We start from the raw sequence: 24,650 nt of genomic DNA, 5'->3' as shown, positions 1-24,650 counted from the left end.
CATTGCTGTGGGCAGGCTTTCTCTCGTTGCGGTGAGCGGGGGTTACTCTTTGTTGCAGTGCGTGGGCTTCTCATTGCGGTGGCTTCTCTTGTTGTGGAGCACAGGCTCTAGGCACGCAGGCTTCAGTAGTTGTGGCACGTGGGCTCAGTAGTTGTGGCTTGCGGGCTCCTGAGCGCAGGCTCAGTAGTTGTGGTGCACGGGCTTAGTTGCTCCACGGCATGTGGGATCTTCCCAGGCCAGGTTTCGAACCCGTGTCCCTTGCATTGGCAGGCGGATTCTTAACCACTGCGCCACCAGGGAAGCCCCTACATATTTCTTAAGATGTGGAGATGTGGACCTTCCTTTAGTATGTTGGTTTCTTTTTTTTTTTTCCTGCCATTCCCAGCCAGTGGTAGCAACAGGGAAGGTCATTTACATAAGAGTTTGGGACTTGATCTGTTAGGGATTGACCATCATTTTGGAGTTTAGATGCAATTCTAAGAGCACAGTGATTTTTTTTCCCCACTCTTCACACCTTTTATTTTATTATTATTATTTTTAACGTATTTATTGGAGTATAATTGCTTTACATTGTTGTGTTAGTTGCTGCTGTATAACAAAGTGAATCACCTATATGTATACATATATCCCCATATCCCCTCCCTTTTGTGTCTCCCTCCCACCCTCCCTATCCCACCCCTCTAGGTGGTCACAAAGCACTGAGCTGATCTCCCTGTGCTATGCGGCTGCTTCCCACTAGCTAGCTATTTTACATTTGGTAGTGTATATATGTCCATGCCACTCTCTCACTTCGTCCCAGCTTACCCTTCCGCCTCCCCGTGTCCTTAAGTCCACTCTCTACGTCTGCGTCTTTATTCCTGTCCTGCCCCTAAGTTCTTCAGAACCTGTTTTTTTTTTTTTTTTTTTTTTTTAGATTCCATATATATGTGTTAGCATACGGTATTTGTTTTTCTCTTTCTCTTACTTCACTCTGTATGACAGATTCTAGGTCCATCCACCTCACTACAAATAACTCAATTTCGTTTCTTTTTATGGCTGAGTAATATTCCATTGTATATATGTGCCACATCTTCTTTATCCATTCATCTGTCGATGGACATTTAGGTTGCTTCCATGTCCTGGCTGTTGTAAATAGTGCTGCAATGAACATTGTGGTACATGACTCTTTTTGAATTATGGTTTTCTCAGGGTGTATGCCCAGTAGTGGGATTGCTGGGTCATATGGTAGTTCTATTTTTAGTTTTTTAAGGAACCTCCATACTGTTCTCCATAGTGGCTGTATCAATTTACATTCCCACCAACAGTGTAGGAGAGTTCCCTTTTCTAAGAGCACAGTGATTTAAAAAAAAGTTTGGCTTTGTGATGTTGGTGTTTACATAATTATAATTCAGTGCTTTGAAGCAGTTGTTGCTCTCCAGAACTTATAAATGATCAAGAACAATCACACCGTGTGTTAACAGTGAGACCAGCATGGCGTCTCTGACTTTGTTGGTGTGGGAGCCCTAATACCCCGGACTGGTCATTCACACCCTGCTGTCTACCTCCTTTTCATCCTCTGTGCACTAGAGCAGATCCGTCTGTAGTTATTACTGTGGTATAACCTTTTTAAATTGATGATTCTTTTTTAAAAGCCCTCTTGGAAAAGCCCTTGTTGTGTGGATACTTTCAGTATTCATATTTCTGAATGACAGCTTCTGCTGTACCATCCCCGTTCCACTGTCATCGACTGTCATGTGCTTATCTCGTGACAAAGGGAGACAACTTTCTGTGTAAACAACAAGCTGACGTGGGGGCTACGTGGAATGTGGACCTAATCAAAAGTATGTGTTGAAGGAAAAAAAGGGACCTGGAATGCCACTCAAGGAAAGAAAATAGTACTATTAACAATCAATTATTGCATGCTTTAGCCTGTATACTTGTGCCAGGCCCTTTCCATGTATTATTTCATTTTATTCTCATAACTACCCTATGAATAACACAATAGGTGTGTTAGTATCTGTTTCATAGATGAGGAAGCTAAGAATCAGATGCATTTAGCCTGGTCTCGTGGCTAGTCAGGTGGCAGAACTAGGATGATCAGTTGGAATCTGTGCTCTAAACCTCCATGCTCTGCTGCATCCCAGAGGCCATGGGGGCTGGGATGAAGGAGGATGGTGGCAGAGTTTGGAGTATGCTAAGGCAGAGGCGTTATTTTCTAGGATGAGAATAGAGAACTGGCCAACGAACAGGCAAAAGGGAGAAGGCACCTGCCACCAGAATTGTGACTTTTCTGCACCAGCAAAACTAAAAACAGACATGATTTCTCATGCTTCATCGCAGTAGTGTCAAGTACAGACATCAGTTTATAGGGAGTCCCGAAGGGACCGACTGAAGAAAGCAATGCTTCTGGCAGCGGGGAGGAAAAAAAAAAGCTAATTATGAGTTCAGTTTGCATGAGTGCAGACTTTTCTTTGCCTTTATTCTGCTTGTATGAGGACAGGGAACATTCTTCTCTTGTTTCTTTACTGAGTGGATAAGGTAGGCTTCTCCACCTCACCATAGTCAAAAAATCCAAAAGAGTAAGCAGAAGGAAGTCCAGGGCTGTGAATGATAGTCTTGTACTGTGTGCAGCTTTCCTCGATTCCCTCCATAGTTAAGATAAGGAGTCTCAAGTTGGATCTGGGCATAGAGAAAGTGATGCCTCTCTTTCTTGGTGAGTAAAGCTGATTAGCTGTAGGAGGGGACCTAGCATGACATTAGACAAATGACTTTCCATTATTTTTTTAGGCAAGGACCCCTTTGTCTTCCAGTTACACTTGCAGATTTTTTTCTGTTGTTTTCTGTACAGCCAACACTTCTGTCCTGATTTAACATTCCGTTCCTTCTTTACCCACCGAGAACTGTCAACTCTTCCTCTTTTTTCCTCTAGAGATCCTTCTTGGCCTTCATGCTTAGCCTTGCACTGTTTTTGCAATTGAATACATTACCTCCTTATGCCCTGGATTATCTTTTAGCCCTGAGACTCCTAGATGAATGGAAACATGATTCCAGAAAAATCTTCACCCTGAATCGTGGTAGGGTTTAAGTCAGTGCTCACACTCCCTTAAAAATGCTGATTCTTTTCATGCAGCCTTGCAATATACAACTGTTGTATTTGAGTGGTGAATTAATAATTTGCTTGCAACCAGTAAGTCACTGATGTCAGCCAAAGCTTATTAAAAATGAATTTTATTAAGCACGTTTTGTTGGGTTGAAGAGCGCTGCTTTCCCCAGCTTTACAGGAGCATACACCAAAGTGAGCTTTGGCAGGTGGATTCGGGAACAGGCAGAGGGATACATGTGCACACTTGGCCTTTTTTCTGTTTCACCCTCGTATTTCTTTGTGCTACCAGGATCGTCATGACAGCCTTATCTCTCAAATAAAGCCTGTTACCTCATCCCTAATTGCTTATCCAAAGGCAGGCGAGCTCTAATTTCTCCACATTAATAAATGACACCAAAGAAGAACTGCTCTGTTTGCACTGGCTCACTCAGGTTAAGCAGCACAAGCCCCCGGGTGCATTAGGAAACCTTGTGCTTCTCCTGTGGCCACGGGGAGCCGGACTCACCTTGCTCAAGAGCAGCACTTCATTTGTTTACTCTTTGCTCACATTCACAGGCCCGTCCCCCTCTTCCTGATGAAAACACTGCAGTGACCTAGGTCAGCCTTTCTTCGCTGTGGGCACTCACCCCCCTCCAAGTTGGGGGCTAGTAGCAGTTGTCCTGGAAGGACCAGTGGCCTCCCTGTTTCCAAGGCTCTTTCTTGACTGCCTACCACTCACCTTTCCTTAGAAGCTGAGAGGTTTTCCACAAACCTTTGCATTGATTCCTGTGGCACACCCCAGGTTGTGAGATGGCACCCCTGCTTCTCCTTTTTGAAGCATACGGGAAATGGTCTTGTGGAGCTTATAAGTGAATGTAAGGAGGGTGAGCTTGTGGGGGCCGGAGAATTGAGAGTAGCTGTCAGGCTCTGAATGAGTTCTGTGACTGTGCTCTGCGGAATAGTGAGAACGCTTTGCTCCTCCTGGGAATCAGCATTGTCCCTCTTGTCACCACTTAAGGCTATTGCTGGTCATTTAAAGGACCTGTAAATTTGAACATTTTCATATCTCAGAATCTTAAGCTTATTTCTTTTCTTTTTTCCTCCTCAGAATGAAATGGATGACGTGCCCTTCTTTGATATCCAACTGCCTTACGAGTTGGCAATCAATATATTTCAGTATCTGGACAGAAAAGAACTAGGAAGGTGCGCGCAGGTAAGCTGTCATTAACGGATGGTCAGGATTTACCTACATGTGTAATTCAAGTATGGGAAGCTCCTCCATAGCAGAAATTTACTTTACAGAATGACAAACTTTAAAGAATTTATGAGTTGGATAGCAGCTTTACTTGAAGGAAAGCAACCTTGAACTTAAACGATTATGTTCCACATCACCATGTCGTGTTTATCTTTTTGTGACCGTCTGTCCCAGAGCTGTGTTCCTCCTGCAGTCTGAGTTATGGCTGACCTGTGGCAGCGTGCTCAAGGCTGACAAGGTTGTACTTGCCTTTACTGAGATTGCCAGACCTGTTAATGTCCTCACCGTTTCTAATGCAAAGATGCAAGGCCTCGGTTCAGTCAAGCCAGTCGTTAGGTTGGGAGCTGAGGGTCAGCCTGGGGACAAAACAGTGAAGTCATGTTCCACTGTATAATCCAAATTACCCTTCAAACACCAGAATTCCACTCAGTGAGGTGAGAGGCATGTGAGAGCTGAGATCCACCGAGGGAGCTGCAGATCGGCGTCACCCATCTCATGCCTACTCTGGGGCACGTGCCCATGGCGTGGAATGGTGGGAGATACAGTCTAGGCTGGACTTTATTGTGTGCATGCATCGCAGGGGATCTTGATAAAATGCTAATTCGGATTCAGGAGGTCTGGGGTGTGGCCCAATGATCTGCATTTCTGCCAGGTGATGCCAGTGTGGCTTTGGCCATGCTTTAAGAGGCAAGCATTTATATCGTTAAAGTTAGTCTGTTATCCTCTTCCTTTTGGTAAAGAATGTCTAATTTCTCATAAGTTTAATGTGTATGTGATCGCTGACCATTTGGCTTTTCATGGACAACTGTGTTCCCCAGAAGGCACTGGGGTATCCGTTGCCAAAGAAGTAATTTGTTTAGTGGTTACTGTTTCCCATCCCTGGATCCTGTAATGCATTTGATACAAGTTGCTGTAACTTCAGGAGAAAGAGTTTGGTGAAATTGAGTGGTAGGAGAACTATACAATAAAAATCCGAAACACCACCATGAATATGAAGTTAAAAATATTAAGGCAGTTTGAGGGTGGTGAAAACTGTAGACAAACTTAGACTCTAGAGCTGTTTAACTCCATGGCAGTTCAGTGAAATGACACAAAATACAGGACAATTTAGAGAGTTTCTGGTTTTACTCTATTCCCCTGTTATGGTTTTACCCTATTATGAAGCATTTTGCTTAATCAAAATTATTTTTCTACTTAAATATGAATTTGAGAAAGTGTTCAGTATTTTTGATTGCCACAGCATCAGTTAAGGGGGGGGGGGTATTGGCAAATATTTTTTGATGCAGGGTGTGGAAATCTTTCGGAAGAAACTATTCAGAGGCTAAAATTTACAAAATAAAAATGTTTGAAGTGTAAACCATGCTCAGAGCCTACTGACTGCATTAAGTAAGAGTACCTACATTGTCTTCTTCTTTGCCTTGGAAATTGGATTTGTTATATTCTAACTTTACACATTGGCCCTGTTCCCAAGAGTTGAAAACAAGGGTGTAGCTAAACGAGTCTAGCTCCTGGATTTCAGCCTGATGCTGTTAGCCAAAGTCTTGGAATAGGGTCTAATAGCTAGCTTTCCACAAAGTCAGCCTGAGATGATAAAATCTTCATTCTTGATAGGGAGCTGCTGTTTAAGGAATCATTTCTTTTTACATTGCTTTTGCTCTCCTGCTTTGTAGAGGGCCATGTGGCTTTCACATCTGCTGCTGGTTTTCTCATCCAGAGAGTTTATCAGTGAAAGATAGGATCTGGTGGAAGAAGAAATCCCCCTTTTGGTACAGTGGGGCTGCATTCCAGGGTAGATTGGTTATGCTGGTGAGATTATTCTGCAGGTGTGAACAGTTTAATTTGCAACACAGTAGTCCAATTGTGCACCAGAATTCTTCCCTCTTGGGCCGGTTGGATTTGGGTTTTTGTGGTTGAACCTAATTTTTAGAGCACATGTATAAGAATAGAAAATATCCTTAAACAGAACCCCTGAGGTGGCTCTGATCTTCTAAGCCAGGATTTTTTTCGTAGAGCTTTTGCACAAAGATGACGATGGATGGCCAGTAGTTTGTGACTTGGCTTTGTTTTTCTCAAGCATTAAAAGAAAACCACAGAGTAATAAAAATAAGTAGCATTTTCATTTGTTTCTCATGGTGTTTTTATTTTTGAAACAGGAAAAGGGCCTTCTGTTGAATGGAATGTCCTGCTGCTTTATGATTTTATTTTAGAGGGGGCTTGCTCTCTCCGTCTCGCTCTTTCTCTCTGGTTCTCTTTTAATCTAGCCGCCTTGGGATTTCAGTGAAATTGGTTGGGCCAGTTATGTGGAATTGGCACCATAAACTATATGTGTGCCCTTGGAGAAAACCTGTTTGCTTAGATCCTTATGCCAAATTGGTAACTGACTAACAGTAAGGAACCCTGATTGGGGCGGACTTCTGAGATTTCATTATGCCACAGACTATACTGGAGAATTGATTTGGCTCTGACTTTGTCTCCTTTCTGCATCCCCTCTCTTTTCTGCTTTGTGAGGCTTTATGCTTCAAAACTAAAGTCCCCTTACGTTAGTTTGTGGTCCTGTGTACCCTGAATGCTGACCTTCCTAGCTCCTTGGTATCCACACTTGTCCCTTGAGGGATTTAGTATCTCTGTGGGAGAGTATCATGCTGGGATGTCTCAAAACAGTGTGGCTTTTAGTAAGCAGTTATGCTTGGGGCAGTTCATTGAGCAGTTTATCATTTTGCTACTTATAATTTTTTGTTCTTTTGTGTGTGTGTGTGTGTGTGTGTCCACAGGATTTCCGAACACTTTAATGGGTAATATTTTAAAATGGACAACAATGACAAAATTGTCGATTTCGAAATTACAAAATTGTTTGGTTTTTATGAGAAAAGTGAGTGTGCTGTTATATTACAACATGAGTAATTCTAAGGAGTAAAGGTTTTTAAGTATTTACCAATGTTCATTTAAAAAACTTTAAAAGTAATTATAAATTCATAAGAAGTCGCAAAAAATAGTGCAGAGAAGCTCTGTGTACCCTTCCCCCAGTTTCCTCCATTCGTAATGTCTTGCAGACTGTAGCCCAATATCAAAACCAGGAATTGACATTTGCAAAGTCCATGGAGCTTATTCAGATTTCACCAGTTTAATACACACTTATTTGTGTGTATTTAAGTCTACGCAGTTTTATCACGTGTGGAGATTTGAGTGACCACACAGTCAATATATAGAATTGTCATCACAAGAATCCTGCTACTCTTTTATAGCCATGCCCTTCCCTAACCCCTGGCAACCTCGAATTTGTTCTCCATCTCTATAACTTTATTTTTTCATTTTCAGTTTTAGCATATATTTTAGTCATGTGTATTTCACAATGTGTAATTTTAGAAATAGAGCTGCAAAGGCAACAGGGCCATGAGTTTCAAGTCAAAGGTAGAAAAATGTCCTTGAAGAATGTAATAAAGAACAAGAAGGAAGCTGGAGAGGTTAAAAACTTAAGATTTATGTTAAAGTTGGCAAGCAAGAAGTAGGTGTTACCAAAATAAGTAAGTAGTTCTGGAACTAAAGCCCAGTGTATTAGATTATGATATTTAAAGTTTCAAGGCAAATGTGATCTTATGATCTTCCCAGATGTCCAAATAGGAGAAACTAAAATTTGAGTTTTTCTAGCTACAGATCTTAATGACATTTTTAAAGGTTGGGAATTTAGAGCCAAGCGTGCCTGGTTGATTTTCAGAGGAGAAATTATTCTGAGGACCTGTAGCTGCTGGCAGGGTTCCCTTAATTCTTGATTTCCACCTTTGCCCCCAGACTTCTCTCAGGGAGATATGTGCATGCATGCCTGACACCCAAGCATCCGCAGGAGTTTCCTTTTAATTCCCCAGGTTGCAGTGGCTGCTCCCTCTAAAAGGGGTTAGGGAGAAGCAGAGCACCTCCGGAAAAAAGACGGGGAACTAGGTGAAACGAGAATGGCAGAATATTGATAATCATTTGAACAGAGTGGGGGTGACTTGGGGGTTTTTTACGCTGTTCACTTTACTTTTGTGTGGTTGAAATTTTTCATATTAAAATTTAAAAGAGAAAAAAATCAGAAAGCAAGAGATTATATTTGAATAAGAAAGTCAGAGCCTTCTGAGGGCAGCACATGCCAGGAGCTGACCTTTGAAAATAAAAACAATCCAGTTTTTTTTTTTTCGTAAGTTTTGAATTTTATTTTATTTATTTTTTACACAGCAGGTTCTTATTAGTTATCTATTTTATACATATTAGTGTATACATGTCAATCCCAATCTCCCAATTCATCACACCACCACCACCCCCCGCCACCGCTTTCCCCACTTGGTGTCCATACGTTTGTTCTCTACATCTGTGTCTCAGTTTCTGCCCTGCAGACCTGTTCATCTGTACCATTTTTCTAGGTTCCACATGTATGAGTTAATATGCGATATTTGTTTTTCTCTTTCTGACTTACTTCACTCTGTACGACAGTCTCTAGATCCATCCGTGTCTCTACAAATGATCCAATTTCGTTCCTTTTTATGGCTGAGTAATATTCCATTGTATATATTTACCACATCTTCTTTATCCATTTGTCTGTCGATGGGCATTTAGGTTGCGTCCATGACCTGGCTATTGTAAATAGTGCTGCAATGAACATTGGGGTGCATGTGTCTTTTTGAATTATGGTTTTCTCTGGGTATATGCCCAGCAATCCAGTTTTTTTAGGTGTTGAACTTAAAAAAAAAAAGTTGGACTTATTCTTCTCATTCAGTTATTTACAGAGGGCCTACTACATGCCGTGTACCATTCTAGACAGTGAACAAAACATAAAAACCCCTGCCTTTTGGAAAGCTTTACATTATGTGCAGTAAATATATCATTAAATATAGAATATATCTGATGGTGGTAAGTGCTATGGAGAAAAATGAGACAGCAGAGATGATGTTGGGGGTTGCATCATCTGGGGTGGCCAGGGAAGACTTCATAGAGAAGGTGACCTTTCAGCAGAGACCTGAAGGAGGGAAGAAGGAAGCTGGGCAGGTCTCTGGCAGAGGGGAATAGCAGGTGCAGAGGCCTTGAGGTGAGTGTGCCTGTTGTGTGAGGAACAGCAGGAAGGTCAGAGTGGCTAGGATGTGGCACCTGAGTAATGGCCTCCCTGAGATGTTCATGCCCTAATCCGCCTGAGGGCCTGTGACTACGTTATCTTTTATGGTAAAAAGACCTTTGCAGATGTAAGTTAAGGATCTTCACATGGAGTGATCTTGGATTATCCAGGTGGGTTCATTGTGACTACAGAGCTCCTTAGAGGGAGGCAGGAGGTCAGAGGGGAGAGGAGATGCTATGTTGCTGGCTTTGAAAATGGAGGAAGGGGCTGCAAGCCAAGGAATGTACGTGGCTCCTCAAAGCTGGAAAAGATAAAGAAACAGATCGTCCCCTGAAGCCTCCAGGAGGAATGCAGCCCTGCTGCCAACACCTTGATTTTATTTTATTTTATTTTATTTTTTGGCCACGCTGTGCGGCTTATGGGATCTTAGTTCCCCGACCTGGGATTGAACCTGTGCCTCCTGCAATGGGAACGTGGACCGCCAGGGAGTTCCCCCAACACCTTGATTTTAGACTTCTGGCCCCCAGAACTGTAAGAATAAATGTGTGTCATTTAAAGCCGTAAGTTTGTGATAAGTTGTTAGACTATCAATAGGAAACTAACACAGGGATGTAGTGAGCAGACAGGGCTAAGAGAAGGAGAGATGGTCCAAATTCAAAAGGCACTTAATCTGTTAACAGAACTTGAACTTTTATTCTGAATGAGATGGGAAGCCATTGAAGTGTTTTAATCAGAGGAGTGACAAGGTCTGACTAATATGTTAAAAGGGATCATTTTTGCTGCTATGTGAAAAATATGCCGGGGGACAAGGCCGGCAGCAAGGAGACCAGTTTGAAGGCTACATGGTGGTTTGGACCAGGACTGTGCTGGTAGAAGTGGGTGGAGTCAGGGTTGCTGATGGGTTGGGTGTGGGGAGAGGAGGAAGAGTCAACAGGACTCCAGGGTGTTTGGCCTGAGCAACTGGGTGGATGAGGTTGCCATTACTAATGAGGGGAAAATAGTGGGAGGAGCAAGTCTGGGGGGAAGATCAGTACTTGAATGTGAGGCTGCAGATGAGTTCTGGGTTGAACTCAGGGTTGAAGATGTAAATTTGGAAGCAGTCAGCACATGGATGGTATTTAAAGCCAGGAAACTGAACGAGATCATCAGGAAAGTGAGTGTAGATAGAGGAGGAGATTAGGGGTTGGGCCCTGGCACAGACAGTGAGTAGACGATAAGCAGACTGAGAAGGCGGTACCTGTGAGCTGGGAAGAAACCTAGCGAGCACAGTCCTCTGAACCAAGGGAGAGCAGTTTTCAAGGAGGTGAAGGTGATCAAAGGTAAGCGGTCAAGTGAGAGGAGGACTGAGAAGAGACTGCTGGGTTTAGCAATGGGAGGTCAGTGGTGTGTCCTCCCCAGGTAGACTTCATTATGTCATTGTGTGACTGGAACAGTGACACTTTTTCCCCTGTTGTGGGCCTCACTGGTAACCTTAATCCAGGCAGAGTTAATAAAGCTAGTTTTTGAGACAAGGGTTTTTTTTTTTTTCTTCTTCTTTTAATGCTGCAATTCATAGTGGTGCTATAAAGCAAAATGCTGGAGACACTTTTATTAGCAAATTCTTGCAGCTGAGGCTCACTCAGTGGGGCTTTTACTGGGCAGGGCCAGTCCAATCCTGGTGTATTAAAGAGAGACCATTAGGCCTTTGGAAAATTCACGCTTGTAAACTTTCTAGATTTAATGTAATTTAAGAAATCAAAACAATTAGATTTCCTTTTTTTTTTTTTTGTTGTTGTTGCAAATTTAACATTTATTTTAATATATTTTAAGATGTGGTAGGTAGGGTTGGTCCTCTCCATAATTCTTCTTTTTTAGAATTTTCTTGCCTTAGTATCATAAACTTTTAAGTTAGCATTTCTATTTCCAGAAAAAAAATAAAAACAACCCCAAAACCCATGTTTTCCTTTTTATATGGACCAAATTAAACTTAGAGTTTAGGGAAAACTGTCACCTTTACGACACTGAGAGGTCTTCCTATCCAAGACCAGATCCAGTTATTCAAGTCTTCTTTACATTCCTCGGTAGTTTAAACGTTTTCTTCAGATAGGCAACCTATATTTCTTGGAATGTATTCTTAAGCTTTTTTTTTGGCTATTGTAAAAGGGACCTTCAAATATTTGTTCTAATTGGTTGTTATTTATATATAGAAAGCTATTTTTTTTTTTTGAACTTTTTTTTTTTTTTATTCACACACACACACACTGTATTTTATTTTTACAAGACATAAATAGACTGACACCAAGCATTGTACATGGATGACCACAACAAAAGCAACAATGATTGCAATTACCAAACATGAAACACACTCATACTATGTCATAATATTGACATTCAGTCCAGTAATCCTCCACTGTAACAGCTCCTTTACTTTGCAGTGAAAATTGATTTGTATATTCTTTGCCTCTGAGTCCTTGTGGGATTTTTTTTTTTTTTTTAAATTCAGACAGAAAGTCACAAAAATTATACTCATCCTCATCAGTTCACTCAGTCCCATGTAATTAATTTTTTTTTTCATCTTGATCTTTTGTTAGCACTTTTATGAGTTCATCAGTTTTTCATTAGAGTTCTGAAAATGCTTATTCATTCAGTTCAGCAGTACAGTCAGTTACCAGAAACCTGTACTTGTCAGAGTCTTTTCCATGAATTTCTTGAAGATGAAACCCTTTTATAGGAACATATTTGCAAAATCATCAGAGTACACCCAGAACTGTCTGTAAATGACAAAAGACTTAAAAATGACCACGGTTAAAGATTTGATGAAAGTTCATAATAATGCAGTTGACAAGAAAATTAGTTATTTCTGAGATATACATTTTAAAGTAATAACTAGGATTATTACTTATAACATTATACCAGAACATATAAGATTTTTAGAAATTTCATGTAATGTCTGAAACATTTATATTAACATATTTCCATACATATTTCCATACAAATACAAATATAAGATTTTTAGAAATTTCATGTAATGTCTGAAACATTTATATTAACATATTTCCATACAAATAACCCAATGAAAGTTTAGTATTAGTTGTTTTGTTTGTTTTTTTATACTGCAGGTTCTTATTAGGCATCAGTTTTATACACATCAGTGTATACATGTCAATCCCAATTGCCCAATTCAGCACACCACCATCCCCACCTCACCGCAGTTTTCCCCCCTTGGTGTCCATATGACCATTCTCTACATTTGTGTCTCAACTTCTGCCCTGCAAACTGGCTCATCTGTACCATTTTTCTAGGTTCCGCATACATGCATTAATATACGATATTTGTTTTTCTCTTTCTGACTTACTTCACTCTGTATGACAGTCTCTAGATCCATCCATGTCTCAACAAATGACTCAATTTCGTTCCTTTTTATGGCTGAGTAATATTCCATTGTATATATGTACCACATCTTCTTTATCCATTCGTCTGTTGATGGGCATTTAGGTTGCTTCCATGACCTGGCTATTGTAAATAGTGCTGCAGTAGATTTCCTTTTGATGAGACTCTTTAAAATTTACTTGTGAAAGTTTAACTAGGTGTTTTTCTTGTTGATTTTTTTCCCCCTTCAGGATTAAAAGAAATTCTTAAAGCCTATCATTTTTGTTCTCCTTTAAAAGAAGAATAAAAAGGCAACCCTCTCTTTATCATTTGCTAAAGAAATTGTTGGCACGTTTCTGTGTTCAATACCTAATCGTAGATACAATCCTGATCCCTTTTTGGAAGTAATTCTCACCTCTAGCTTTTATAAATCCCTCAAAGAGCTTTATTGTTTGTTTTCCAGGATTAAACTTTATCCTGAATATTATTTTCTGCAGAAGAGGCCCTGTGGTCTAGGGGTTAGTGGTGGGGATGATGCACCGAAACATCAACTTTTTGTTCTCAGGTTTTTATCCCATAACCCTGTTGTACAAATTTCAGATTGTGTTATTTACGACAATTTGACATTTTCTTCGAAGCTGATATAAAAAAATGTTTTCGGCTTCCAAGATTTTTAAGGTCTGACATATATTTGAGAGTTCTTGGAAGTCTCTGAAAAGTTTCTCCGTTTTAAAGTGGCTGGAATTTGTACAGTTTAGTACTCATTAAAACTCATCCAGAATGTTTAATTGGGATATTCTAGTTTGTAGTCACTGAGCACTGAATTTGGATTCTCCTGAAATGATGACTCACTGGCTTCATCTAACAAAGTGCAGCCTTGTAGCTAATTTTTGGACTGCAGAATTACAAAGATGACCCACTGTTGGGGGCCAGTCTTGTGATCCAACTCGGCTGTAAGGGCAGAGACCACAACTTTTCCCTCTAGCTTCCCCAGCCATGGGCAGGCGGCCCCAATCTGGTCATGTCCGTGGGGTGTCACCCACCTGCAAAAGGTGTCAGTTTGGCAGGTTGAGGTGGAAAGTGGATAAGAATTGCTGGCCTTAGTGCCCGCATACAGTTGGTGCCCAACGTATGTTTTAATTGACTGACTGATACCCATATCAATGTTCTGTAAGGTGTCTTCTGGAGGACACTGGGCTTTTGAGACACTCCTTGTAAGAAGAGTTCAGGAGCCAGATAAGTTCGAGGAATGCAGCCTCTTATATTTCCTTCTTAGAGATATGCAACACGTGTCAGTCTGTTAAAAGCTCTGAGAAGTTCTGCAGTGAAGAGTCCTGCTTAGTTTTGTCTAAACCAGTGTTCTCCAAACTCATGTGACCATGGAATCCTTCTTTAAAGTAACTTAATACCCTAAGGAGCTGCTATTCTATTGAATATGCTTTGGGAAGTGCTGGTCTGTGTAGTGAAATAATGAGTCTGGGTCTTTCATCTAGTAGTTACATTTCATAAATTCTACAAAATTTTACATTTTATAATTTTTACAGAAAAGGGCTGATGTATCCCAGGGATCAGAGTAAACTGCCGTGTGGTTAGCTAGCACTTTGTGCCTTTGAGAACCCGTGAGGGTGTCTGTGTGTTCACCCTTATACTTTATTTAACCCTGAATTGCAGGGGCCTGTGGGAGAAATACTCTGCTCTGGGGCTATTTGAGCTGTAGCCTGGCTCTGTCACAGATTATGTTGGTCTGTCCCTATCTGTGCTTCATGATTGCCTAGTGCTGAGACTCACTTTGGCACAGACAGATGGACAGACACCACCCAGTGTCATGGACAGGCTCAGCTGTGGACCAAACATGCCAAAAATAAAACCATGGTGTTCTGTCTAGTCGAAACTGGAACTCCAGTGTTACTGAGCCATTATCCCATTCTTTATTGCCTGACCACTTGTGATCAGATGAGGGTTTGTTTCCCCGATGCCCTTATGGCTAAGATGGAGAAGTGTGGGATGACAGTGTGGTTAAGTGGATTTGTAACTGATGCTGTGGCCGTGCCTGGGGTGGGCTGCTTAATGGACCCATGTCAGCCTGGGGGGAGGGCTCTAGTGGTTTGACACGGGCTCCGTCCTCAGCCCCATCCTGGTTAATTTTTTTTTTTTTTTTTTTTTTTTTTTCTGGTTAATTTTTTAAAATAATTAAGACATGAAGCCCCACAGACTGTATTTTGCAGATGACTTATGTAAAGGAAAAGTAGCATACATACGATGGATGACAGAATTGAGATGCAAAGATATTAAATGCTGGGGGTGGGTATGTGCGATGATATGGGATTTAAAATGGATAGAAAGTTTAGAAAGTTAAGAATTTAAGTTTAAAACATAATAGTGTGAGAGTAAAAAATGGGGACTTTTTTTTCTTTAATTGCAACTTGTATTTAAAAAGACTCTGAAGATTGATAAATACCAAACTGAGGTTACTGTTGGCGAGAAAAGGATGTGGACACTGAGAGATGCATAGGAGTTTTAAACTTATTGGTAATACTTCTTAAGCAGGGTGCTGTATCCGTGGGTGTTTGTAATATATACCTTTTTGCCTTAAATATTTAATAAAATAAACGGACTCCAGAAGCTCTGGACCATACGTTCTGTAACCATGAGGATGTATCTTCAAGTGAAGTAGCAATTAGTATCTGATAAAAATCCTTCTGTTCATGGCACTTGACAGTCTATATCTGGGGTATTGTTTAGTCCTGAGTGTCACTTTTGAAGAGGGATACCAGAGATGCATAAATACTAGGGTACATTTCAGAGATAATGGGTAGGGGAGCTAGTCCTATGACAATTAATTGGAGAAAATGGGTGTGTTTAGACCAGTGAAGAAGTGACTAAGGGGAAATGTGATGACTGCCTTCAGACATTTAAGGAGCTGTCAGTATGTCTTTTTTGTTCCTCTTTTCCTATATTACTATCTTTTTTTTTTTTTAAAGAAATTTATTTATTTAAGTGTGTTGGGTCTTCGTTGCTGCACGTGGGCTTTCTCTAGTTGTGGCGGGCGGGGGCTACTCTTTGTCGTGGTGCACGGGCCTCTCATTGCGGTGGCTTCTCTTGTTGCGGAGCACGGGCTCTAGGCGTGCAGGCTTCAGTATTTGTGGCTCGCGGGCTCTAGAGCGCAGGCTCAGTAGTTGTGGCGCACGGGCTTAGTTGCTCCGTGGCGTGTAGGATTGTCCTGGACCAGGGCTCGAACCCGTGTCCCCTGCATTGGCAGGTGGATTCTTAACCACTGTGCCACCAGTGTTTGATTCTTTTTAAAAAAATAAAATATTGTCTCTTTGTCAATATTCTCTACTTCGTGAGACATTGTGCTCATAAGTTTATTTCTTTAGATATGCTTTCCTTTAGTATTTTGAATATATTTATAATGGGGTATCCCACTCCCCAGGTTTTCCTTTGAAGGCTTTCGATTAGCCTCCTTTTAGCCCTACTTGGTAGTGCCACGTCAGGCAACTGCACTGTTAAACAGTTGTCCCTTATTTTTTTCTGACAAATGCCCTGGATATAGGACAGAGTTAGATCTAAGTCAGATCAGATAAAGACAAGCCTCGAGAACAGAGCTTTCTAGCAAGCTGCCAGACAGGCCAAATAGTGACGGTTCTCTGGGGATGGTAATTTTGGAGAGCTATAAACCCATTTGGCCTCTCTGGGAGCTGCTAGACTGCTGGTTTTTACAGCTGCTATAGTTGGAGGCTGTTGGTTTTCAAGGCTACTGTGGAGCTAGAGGATGAGGATGGGATTAATGCAAGTGAAAACAATACAAAGGTTGCTATTCTTACCAAGATTCAGCCATTTTTCTTGAATAAATGCTTCTCAGAATGTTGCAAGCCTTTAGTTAATTTCTAGAGTTCTGAAAAAGTTGATTTTGACAATTTTTGGCAGTATTCTTGTTGGTTTTGTGGAGGAGCAGATTTTCGGAGATCTTCAACTCTGTAGTCCCGGAAGCTAACTCCCTATCGGTATTTCTCAAATGAGGCACCCTTGTGTCATGAGAGTCTGTCATGCACATGCTGTGTGCTCTCTCTTTGTCTCATGTTCTCTCTTCTTGTCTGAGTATTTGATGTCTTGGAGTGGCCCCAAGGGAGTGTTAAGGAGCACAAGTTACCATGAACCGCTGGTCGTGACTCTTAACTTTATTAGAAGTGAGGCTCAGCCTTTGGGTGGACGGCAAAGCAGCATGTGTTGCAGACCCCAGAGCATGTTGATCTGCTGGGTCAGTTTCTCATTTTGCGAGCATAGTCCATCTTTTGCAGTCTGCCCAGCTTTGTACATTATCCCATGATGAAGTGAATCCATCATTCCCCAAAGTTAGGGTTGGAAGACAAAGCACTAATAGCTAAAATGGCCATTTCCTCTGGATACTGTTGGGATTTGAAATTCAGTCCAGTCATAACATTAATTTCTCTATATCAGATCTTACCATCCTAGATAATTGCTTGAGTTTTCTGTTAAATAATTTTTTTAATCTACACATTTAAAATCTAAGTTTTTGCACATAGTATATAAATCTGCATTTCTCATATGACCAGAAGTTTTGGGTTATGGATATTTTATTACAGCTCTTTACTTCAGAGGTCATTGGTCTCTAGCTCTGTAAGATGGAAATACAAGTGCTTATTGGTAAAAAGTAAAGAGATTCTGTTCTGAAAAGCTGTGTATGATTTTATATCTATTAACGTGTTACAGTGTGTATTTTATGCCTTTAAGTATTTGTGTATTTTTTTCTCTTTATATTTTATACATATATATGTATAAAATAATTTAACCAAGTAGTTTAAAATGTGATATTAGGTGGTAGTACAACAATTTTGAAATCTTGAAAGATAAAACAGGAAACATTTGCTTGTATTTTTTTTCGCCTCAGAGTGTTTTGTTAATGAGACATTTTATACTGCCATAAACCCAGGGCAGTAATAAAGGTGTTGATTGATTTTTGGATGACAAGGGACTTCTCTAATTGCAGAATTTGACATTTGTGTCACTTCTGCTGTTTTAGGTGAGCAAGACGTGGAAGGTGATTGCAGAAGATGAAGTACTCTGGTACAGGCTGTGCCAGCAGGAAGGGCACCTTCCCGAGAGCAGCATCTCCGATTATTCTTGCTGGAAGCTCATCTTCCAAGAGTGCCGAGCCAAGGAACACATGTTAAGAACCAACTGGAAGGTAGGCAGTGGCCAATATCATTACCTGTAGGGGAATAGCCTGCAAGGACACAGGAATCCAAGCCTGGGATTAAACACCAAGTCCTTCCAATTTCATCCTGAGATTAACTGCCAAAAACAAAGAGAGGAGGAGTATGGTGAGCGTCCCTTTAGCTGTTGGTGACTTGTTGCCCAATAGAGTATCTGCCCTTGTCTTCAAGCACACTCTTTGGGAGCATCCCGTTGTCCTCTAGGAGAGGAGGGGCGAGACTGAGGAGCCAGTCGCCTCACCTCTGATGGTCGGGGTCTTTGCGGTAGTGCTCAGTGCAGCCCCTGTTCACTGTCACCATCTCCCTGGATGGACCAAGAAAGCACCACCTGAATACAAAAGAGGGGCTGAAAATGCTATTTCCAGTAAATGTAAGAGGGAGATTATTAAGCGTCTCTAAGTACTGTCTTCTCTTCCCTCACATAACCTATTGGCTTGCTTCCATAATATTTATCACTTCAAAATTTCTACAGAAATATTAGATCACAGCTATGAATTTGCACAGAACAGTGTTTCTGTAGAAAATAACTGTCAAGAACAGTGTTACATAAAGCTGTTTAAGGCGTGACGAGACAGCAGTGTGGTGCCCCTTTCTTCCCACCTGGGTAGCTGGATATTCAGTTGGAAGGAAGGGACAGAACTGTATTCTTTCCCCTCCTGTAAAGGTCAATCCTAATAGACTTTGAGATTAACAAGCTTTTGCTCATGACTGATAGTGACATATTGCCTATGTGCATGTCTGTCCCCAGTCACCTCATAACCTGATTAGTGACCGATACTCTTGATCTGGGCAGCATCACAGTTCCTAGCAAAGTTAATAAGAGTAGTGTTCCTCTAACTCGGGTTTCTCAACCCCAGCACTAGTACCATCTGGGACCGATACTTTGCGGTGAGGGCTGTCCTGGGCATTGCAGGATCTTCCGCAGCATGTCCAGCCTCTCCCCAGTATATGCCAGAAGCATTCTCTTCCTCCCCGCAGCTCTGACAACCAAAAAGTCTTCAGACCAGTCCGATGTCCCCTGAGGGCAAAATCAGCCCTGGTTGAGAACCATCCTTCTAAAGAGGATTAGCATAGCCATCCTTAGGCCATGAAGACCCACCACTAGGTACAAATCCCGCTGGCCCCGCTCTGTGTATCCACTCCAGGTAATAAACTCGCGTGGAGGGCCCCCCTCGCCCTCTTGCCCATTTGCTTGGTTATGTCTGTGTGAAGGACATAAGTGAGAGCAGGCATTGGGTTTGCCAAAGCTGCTTAGACAGGCTGGGGGCCGGAAAGCAGAGGGTCTGACCCTGGCAGGAGGGGCCATAATTTAAGGAAAGCTTGAGAGTGAGGCATTTGCTAGGGCCTTTCTGTCCAGGAAGGAGGGATACTTTTGAGATTTGTGAGCATGAGAGCTGGAGATACTCCATGTACCCTGGCTCGAATTCATAAATGTCAGATTCTAAGAGAGAAAGCAGCAGCTGAGTTCTTTGTTTCCTCTTTGGTATTAGAAAGCTAGGGAGGGAAGCAGGTACGCCCGCCTCATCCAGGCTGGAGGGGGCAGAAGTGAAGGTGTTTAGAGACCCGCCTCATAGCATCTGGCGCTTAATGCCAGTGTACAGATTACATACAATTCAACTGAACGTCTGTTTTGTTGTTTTTCTCCAACAAGCCCAAAGCCATGTGTTTGATAAGTGCTCAATAAGAGGTCGTTGCTTGAATGAACTGGAGTCAAACTGCAGGGAGACTGGAGGGAGGCTTCTCTTTGGAGTGTCTCGGGCCCATTTCCTGCACTGTTACCTATGAGGACTACAGAAGTAAAATGTCAAATGACACTCTTGCATTAACTGTAGTGATGGGATTCTCGTGATTCTAGAATGAATGGAATTCTTACAAAAACATGAAAGGTAGTGCAGAGCAAGATGCTTTCCCTTTGTGTGCCTCTGCTTTCTCATCTCTAATGTGGAGCTGAGAGTAGCTGCGCTCTTTGCGCCATCGTGAGGATGACTGTCTAATGATATATCTAACACTCCTCCCACAGGGCGTGGCCTGTGTCTGCTGCTCAGTTAGCACTGGCCTTGGCACGCAGATGCTGTGGTTTGGTGCTATTCATGGTCAACCTCAGGATGGGTTGGGAAGGTGATTTGGTTTGGCATCTCCTAGGTTGGTGTTTGAGGAAGCTGAGAAGGGACCCCAGGGTTCTCAGTACTTCCACACAGGGGATGACCTGTGAATGCAGGAACTTACCTGGACCTGCAGTTCAGAGCCAGCGTGCAAATGATGTTCCTTTCCCTGGTGTTTGCATACACTCATTTCACTGTGGCATTCTAGGATCTCTCTAATCCAGAATACCAGTGTGGGATTGGAGCCCTTGATGGGGAGGAAGCCACATGACGAAACTTAGTGGAGGACGTGAGCACACAGGCCCTCTCCTTTTCTTTCAATAGCTTGTCCCTCGAAAGAGCTTTGCTGTTCTTGTCATTTTGGCTGTGGCCCTCGAACAGATGATTCTCTAGTCCTTCCCTTCCATCCCCATGTCTCCACTAGCAGGACAGCCCCACTTGGATGTGTCCAGTTGTGTCCCTCAGCCTTGGACTTGGTCCTCGAGTTCAGTGAGATCACCATGCAGATCGTCTTGCAGAGTGCCTGGAGTACAGCTGCTTAATAAACGTTGGTTTTAATGGAACGGATGTCATCATCTGTCTCCTAATAATATAAATAGTAATAGTAACTACCATTTATTGAAAACCTGCTGTGTGCTAAGAACTGTGCTTGCCACTTACACACACTATTTCTAATCCTTGTGCTGGTACAGCAAAGTTGAAATTATGGATGGCTTGGTATTTTTTTTTAATTGAAGTATATAGTTGACTTACAATATTGTTTCAGGTGTACAGCAAAGGAATTCAGTTATGTGTATATATTTTTTGATGGCTTGGTATTCTTGAATACCTTTATTCATGCTTGCTTTTTGGCTTAACTGTCCTGCCCTGCCCTTCCCAACATCCCACATGTAAATACTTTCTATTCTTCAAGATTCCCTTTATTTTAAAAATAATTATTTTATTTATATATATTTTGAATCAATAAATAAACAGTCGTGATGCAGTAAATCAAAAGTCATAAAAGGGCACATACTGGAAAATACATCTCCCTCGCACCTCTCTCCACCTACCACCTAGTTCCCTCCTCAGGAGCAACTGTGTTACGGGTTTTAGGGTTTCCTTTAAATAACCGTTTCCATGAACCTCTGACCTCTCAATCAGAAACAATGTCTTTTCTGTTCCCCATCCTGATTTTTATCTTGTTGTATATACTTTTTCATTTTATTCTGAGAGCATTTATAAGGGGTGTTAACAGGTAAAATACCATTAGCTGCTTTCTCTCCTCTGAACTGAACTTTTTAAATACACTTTATGCATTTCTTCCCTAGCAGCCCACTGCGGAGTGGAGTGGTTACCATCCTGTACTCCCCTCGAGGACGGGGGCAGCGTCTCGCACCTCCCGTGCCCAGTAGTTTCATTCAGTGTGTTTGTAACTCATAAATACATAGCTTAACATGTTAGTTGTCTTTGTCCTTTCCAATGTCTTGATAACTATGGACACAGTCCATACCGTAAAAAAACTGCCATGAATGTAGTTGAGAGTGAAATGCTTTGTCTTCAGGCTATGCAGAGAATAGTATAAACTGCAGCCCCTTTTCTTATGCAGAATCGCAAAGGCGCCGTGAGTGAGCTGGAACACATTCCTGACGCAGTTTTATGTGATGTGCATTCTCACGATGGTGTTGTCATTGCTGGGTAAGCGAAAACAGTTTTTCAGTTAATATTCTTCATCCTAAGGTCTTTCACTTTTCATGGACCACCCTCTGCGTCCCAGCCACCTTATTCTCCCTTGGGAGTGCGTGCCTTCCCACTTACAGCCCTCGTGGAGATGGGTGGTCTCCATGACTCTATCCTCCAGTAGTTGAGAGCTCTGAAGCTAGTGGTGAGAAGCGAGTGGTGTGGAACGGCTCTGTAATCCGTTTGTGTCAATATATCTTTTGAGCTTTTAAATCACTCTTATGGCATGTTCTGTTAGATTTTCATTAAGGCAAACAGTTTGTATTTTATGAAGACATAAAAAAGTGAAGCAAGAATAATAAGTGTTGGCAGAAACAGGTGCTGTTCTTGATCTCTTGTTCTGAAGCCTTTATTATGAGGAAGGGCTGTGGCCACAGGTAATCTTCCTTCCCCACCACACAGTTTGTATTTGCAGTTAACTTGTCCTGAAATAGGCTTTTTGTTTGTCTCCATTGCCGAGAAATTTAATTTTAACTTCTGTAAATTCCTTTGGCTTCTGTTCCAAAAACCACTTCCATGAATTCTTCATATTTTATTACATTAGAGATGTTTTTATGTGTTTCTTTAAGGTATAATAAGACGATTACTTTCTTCTTGGATTAACAAGATGTCTTGAACTAGAGTCTCACATTGTGTACTTAATGCCATAGAGACCAGGACACTTAAACTTCTGAGTCTGGATTGACTTCGGAGTGAGACACCCAAAAGAGGTTTCTACCTGGAGGAGCAAACAAAAACAAACCTTGGACTTAACAGCTTAGTAGTAGGAGAGCCTTTTTCTTTAAAGAAAACTCTTTCCTTCAGAACCAGTCCTTAATTGAAATTTCCAAGAGTCAGATTATTTTAATATTTTGTGGTCCGTAGTGCCTGTGTAAAAGTATTTTGCTTCAAACAAGGTAAGCCTTAGGAGGAACACTTTCCATTAGCTTGTGTTTTACTGGCCATGATTTCGAGGCCAGTAAATACCCTTCTTGGGAGTGCTATAGAACTATTACTTGTAGAAAAGTTAATGGAACAGAAATCTAGAATTTTGTCCATTCAGTTATCAGTGTGGCTCTAGGCTTCTGCCCCTCATTTCTCAAGTATGGGCCTGAGAGCTTATGCTAGGTAAGATCCTTTTCACCTGCTAATTCTGAGATTCCTCAATAACTCCCAAAGGGACTGGGGTCATTCTAGCTTAAAGAGGTCTCCTGGTGTGTCAGAGGCCTTTGAGGACAGACTGTTGAGATGGAACTGAAAGAGTCATAAAAGGAACTAGAAATAAGGGAGACGATTCTGGAAAGCCAATTATGAATTTCTAATCTGGACGTGGACCTCGCAAAAGGCAGCCTGGCCACTAGTCCAGATGCCAGTCCTTCTTCTCCTGCCTCTCCGTCCCCTCGAGGCCTGCTCAGCGTTACCGATTATGCCAGCACGAAGCAAAGCGATGGCAGAGTTTAGTGGATCGATAAGATGAAACTTGATCTGTGGGTCAGAGAGGCTCCTCATGGCCCCTCTTTCTAAGAGAACCTTATGTTTATGGCCTAGCATCAGATACTTCAATCTTGCTTGTATATAGAGCATTTTGTGTTTATCATTAAAATTTTATCTGGTGGTTACGATGCTTGTTTTCTGGGTCAGGTCTTGAATCCCTTTTCATTTGAGACAGCGGTGTTTGTGGTTACCTCATTCCCAATCAATGTTGTATTCACCAGGCTCTCTGCAGTTATATATCTCCAAGGAACTTCTTAAAGAGACAGTGGCCATCTCACCATTTCCTTCTCTTTTACTTCTCTTGCATTTCTCCTATTTTCCTTCTTCCCTTCCTTTTTCTCTATTTTTTTTACACAAGTAGAATCTGTTCAGATGCTTAGTTTTTTTATATCTGCAGCTAACCGATGTGACATTTTTGCATTTAAACCTGTTAAATGTGTTTTATATAATTGATGAAGATTATGTTGCAGAATCTTGCCCCAGCTTCTTCTCAGCTTTTCAGTCCCTTTGTGTAAATGTTCCTGGTTTGGAGCTGCATTGCTTAGGCTTAGACTAATTTGTGTCACACTTAACCTTAGCGCGAACCCAATCTTGGTTCTGCCTTACTCTTCTGCGCATAGAACCAGGGCACCCTTCAAGTGCTCATTCACTCGGAAACTCTGAGACACTCGAGTCCCCGTCCAGTGAAAGGACCTGGACGCCTCTTACCTGAGGCTTGTTTTTCCAGCAGAGGAAACAGACATTATTCTCAAAGCTTTTGATCTTTCACTCTTGTCCATGAGTGTTTGCTTCCTTTCCTATCTTATGGGTGATAGTTTTCCAATTACCTTTTCCTGATGTTTGGAGCCTTTGAAATTTGTTTCCAACCTCCCTTTTTCCTCATTACTCTTCCCAGGGCACCTTTGGTTTTCCCCCCCCACGCTGTCCTAGTTACCTCTGACCATGTCTTTTTTTAACTTGAGATGCAATTTCCATACCATAAAATCCACCCTTTTAGATTGTGTAGGTCAGTGATTTTTAGTATATTCACAAGATTGTGTAACTGCCCACCATTATCTAATTCTAGAACGTTTTCATTACCCCCAAAAGAAACCCAGTCCCCGTTTTTTCACGCCGAGCTCAAGCCTTGCCTCCTCCCACAGGTTCCATGGGGCGCTAGCCTACTAACCCTCAAGGCCGCTCCGCCCCAGCATCTAGCCTCCTCACGCCTCCCGGAGGAGCGATTATCTGCAGCTTGTAGGGCAGCTAATCACGCGGCCTTGAGGCTTCACCTAAACATTTTTGTCTTAACTTTACAGCCATGTATTTTTTTTCAGTCAATTTGTAAGCATCTTTTAAAACTAGAGGTGATATATAATATTTCATTAAATGCTCTGTA

The 24,650-nt window shown here is 41.7% G+C and overlaps 1 protein-coding gene across 1 annotated transcript in view; it reads left to right on the top strand.

The window, feature by feature from the left end:
• FBXW8 (F-box and WD repeat domain containing 8) overlaps positions 1-24,650 on the top strand; it is a 130,553-nt gene that overhangs the window by 10,859 nt on the left and 95,044 nt on the right. The window contains exons 2-4 of the mRNA XM_036824077.1: positions 4,170-4,274; positions 17,786-17,950; positions 21,669-21,757. Of these exons, the coding sequence (XP_036679972.1) occupies positions 4,170-4,274; positions 17,786-17,950; positions 21,669-21,757 (359 nt within the window). The remainder of the gene's footprint in view (positions 1-4,169; positions 4,275-17,785; positions 17,951-21,668; positions 21,758-24,650) is intronic.

The sequence above is a fragment of the Balaenoptera musculus genome, chromosome 14 (genome assembly GCF_009873245.2).
Source record: "Balaenoptera musculus isolate JJ_BM4_2016_0621 chromosome 14, mBalMus1.pri.v3, whole genome shotgun sequence".
NCBI classification, from domain to species: domain Eukaryota; kingdom Metazoa; phylum Chordata; class Mammalia; order Artiodactyla; family Balaenopteridae; genus Balaenoptera; species Balaenoptera musculus.
The sequence above is the reverse complement of the archived record's forward strand: the minus strand, read 5'-3'. Positions and strand labels throughout refer to the sequence as shown.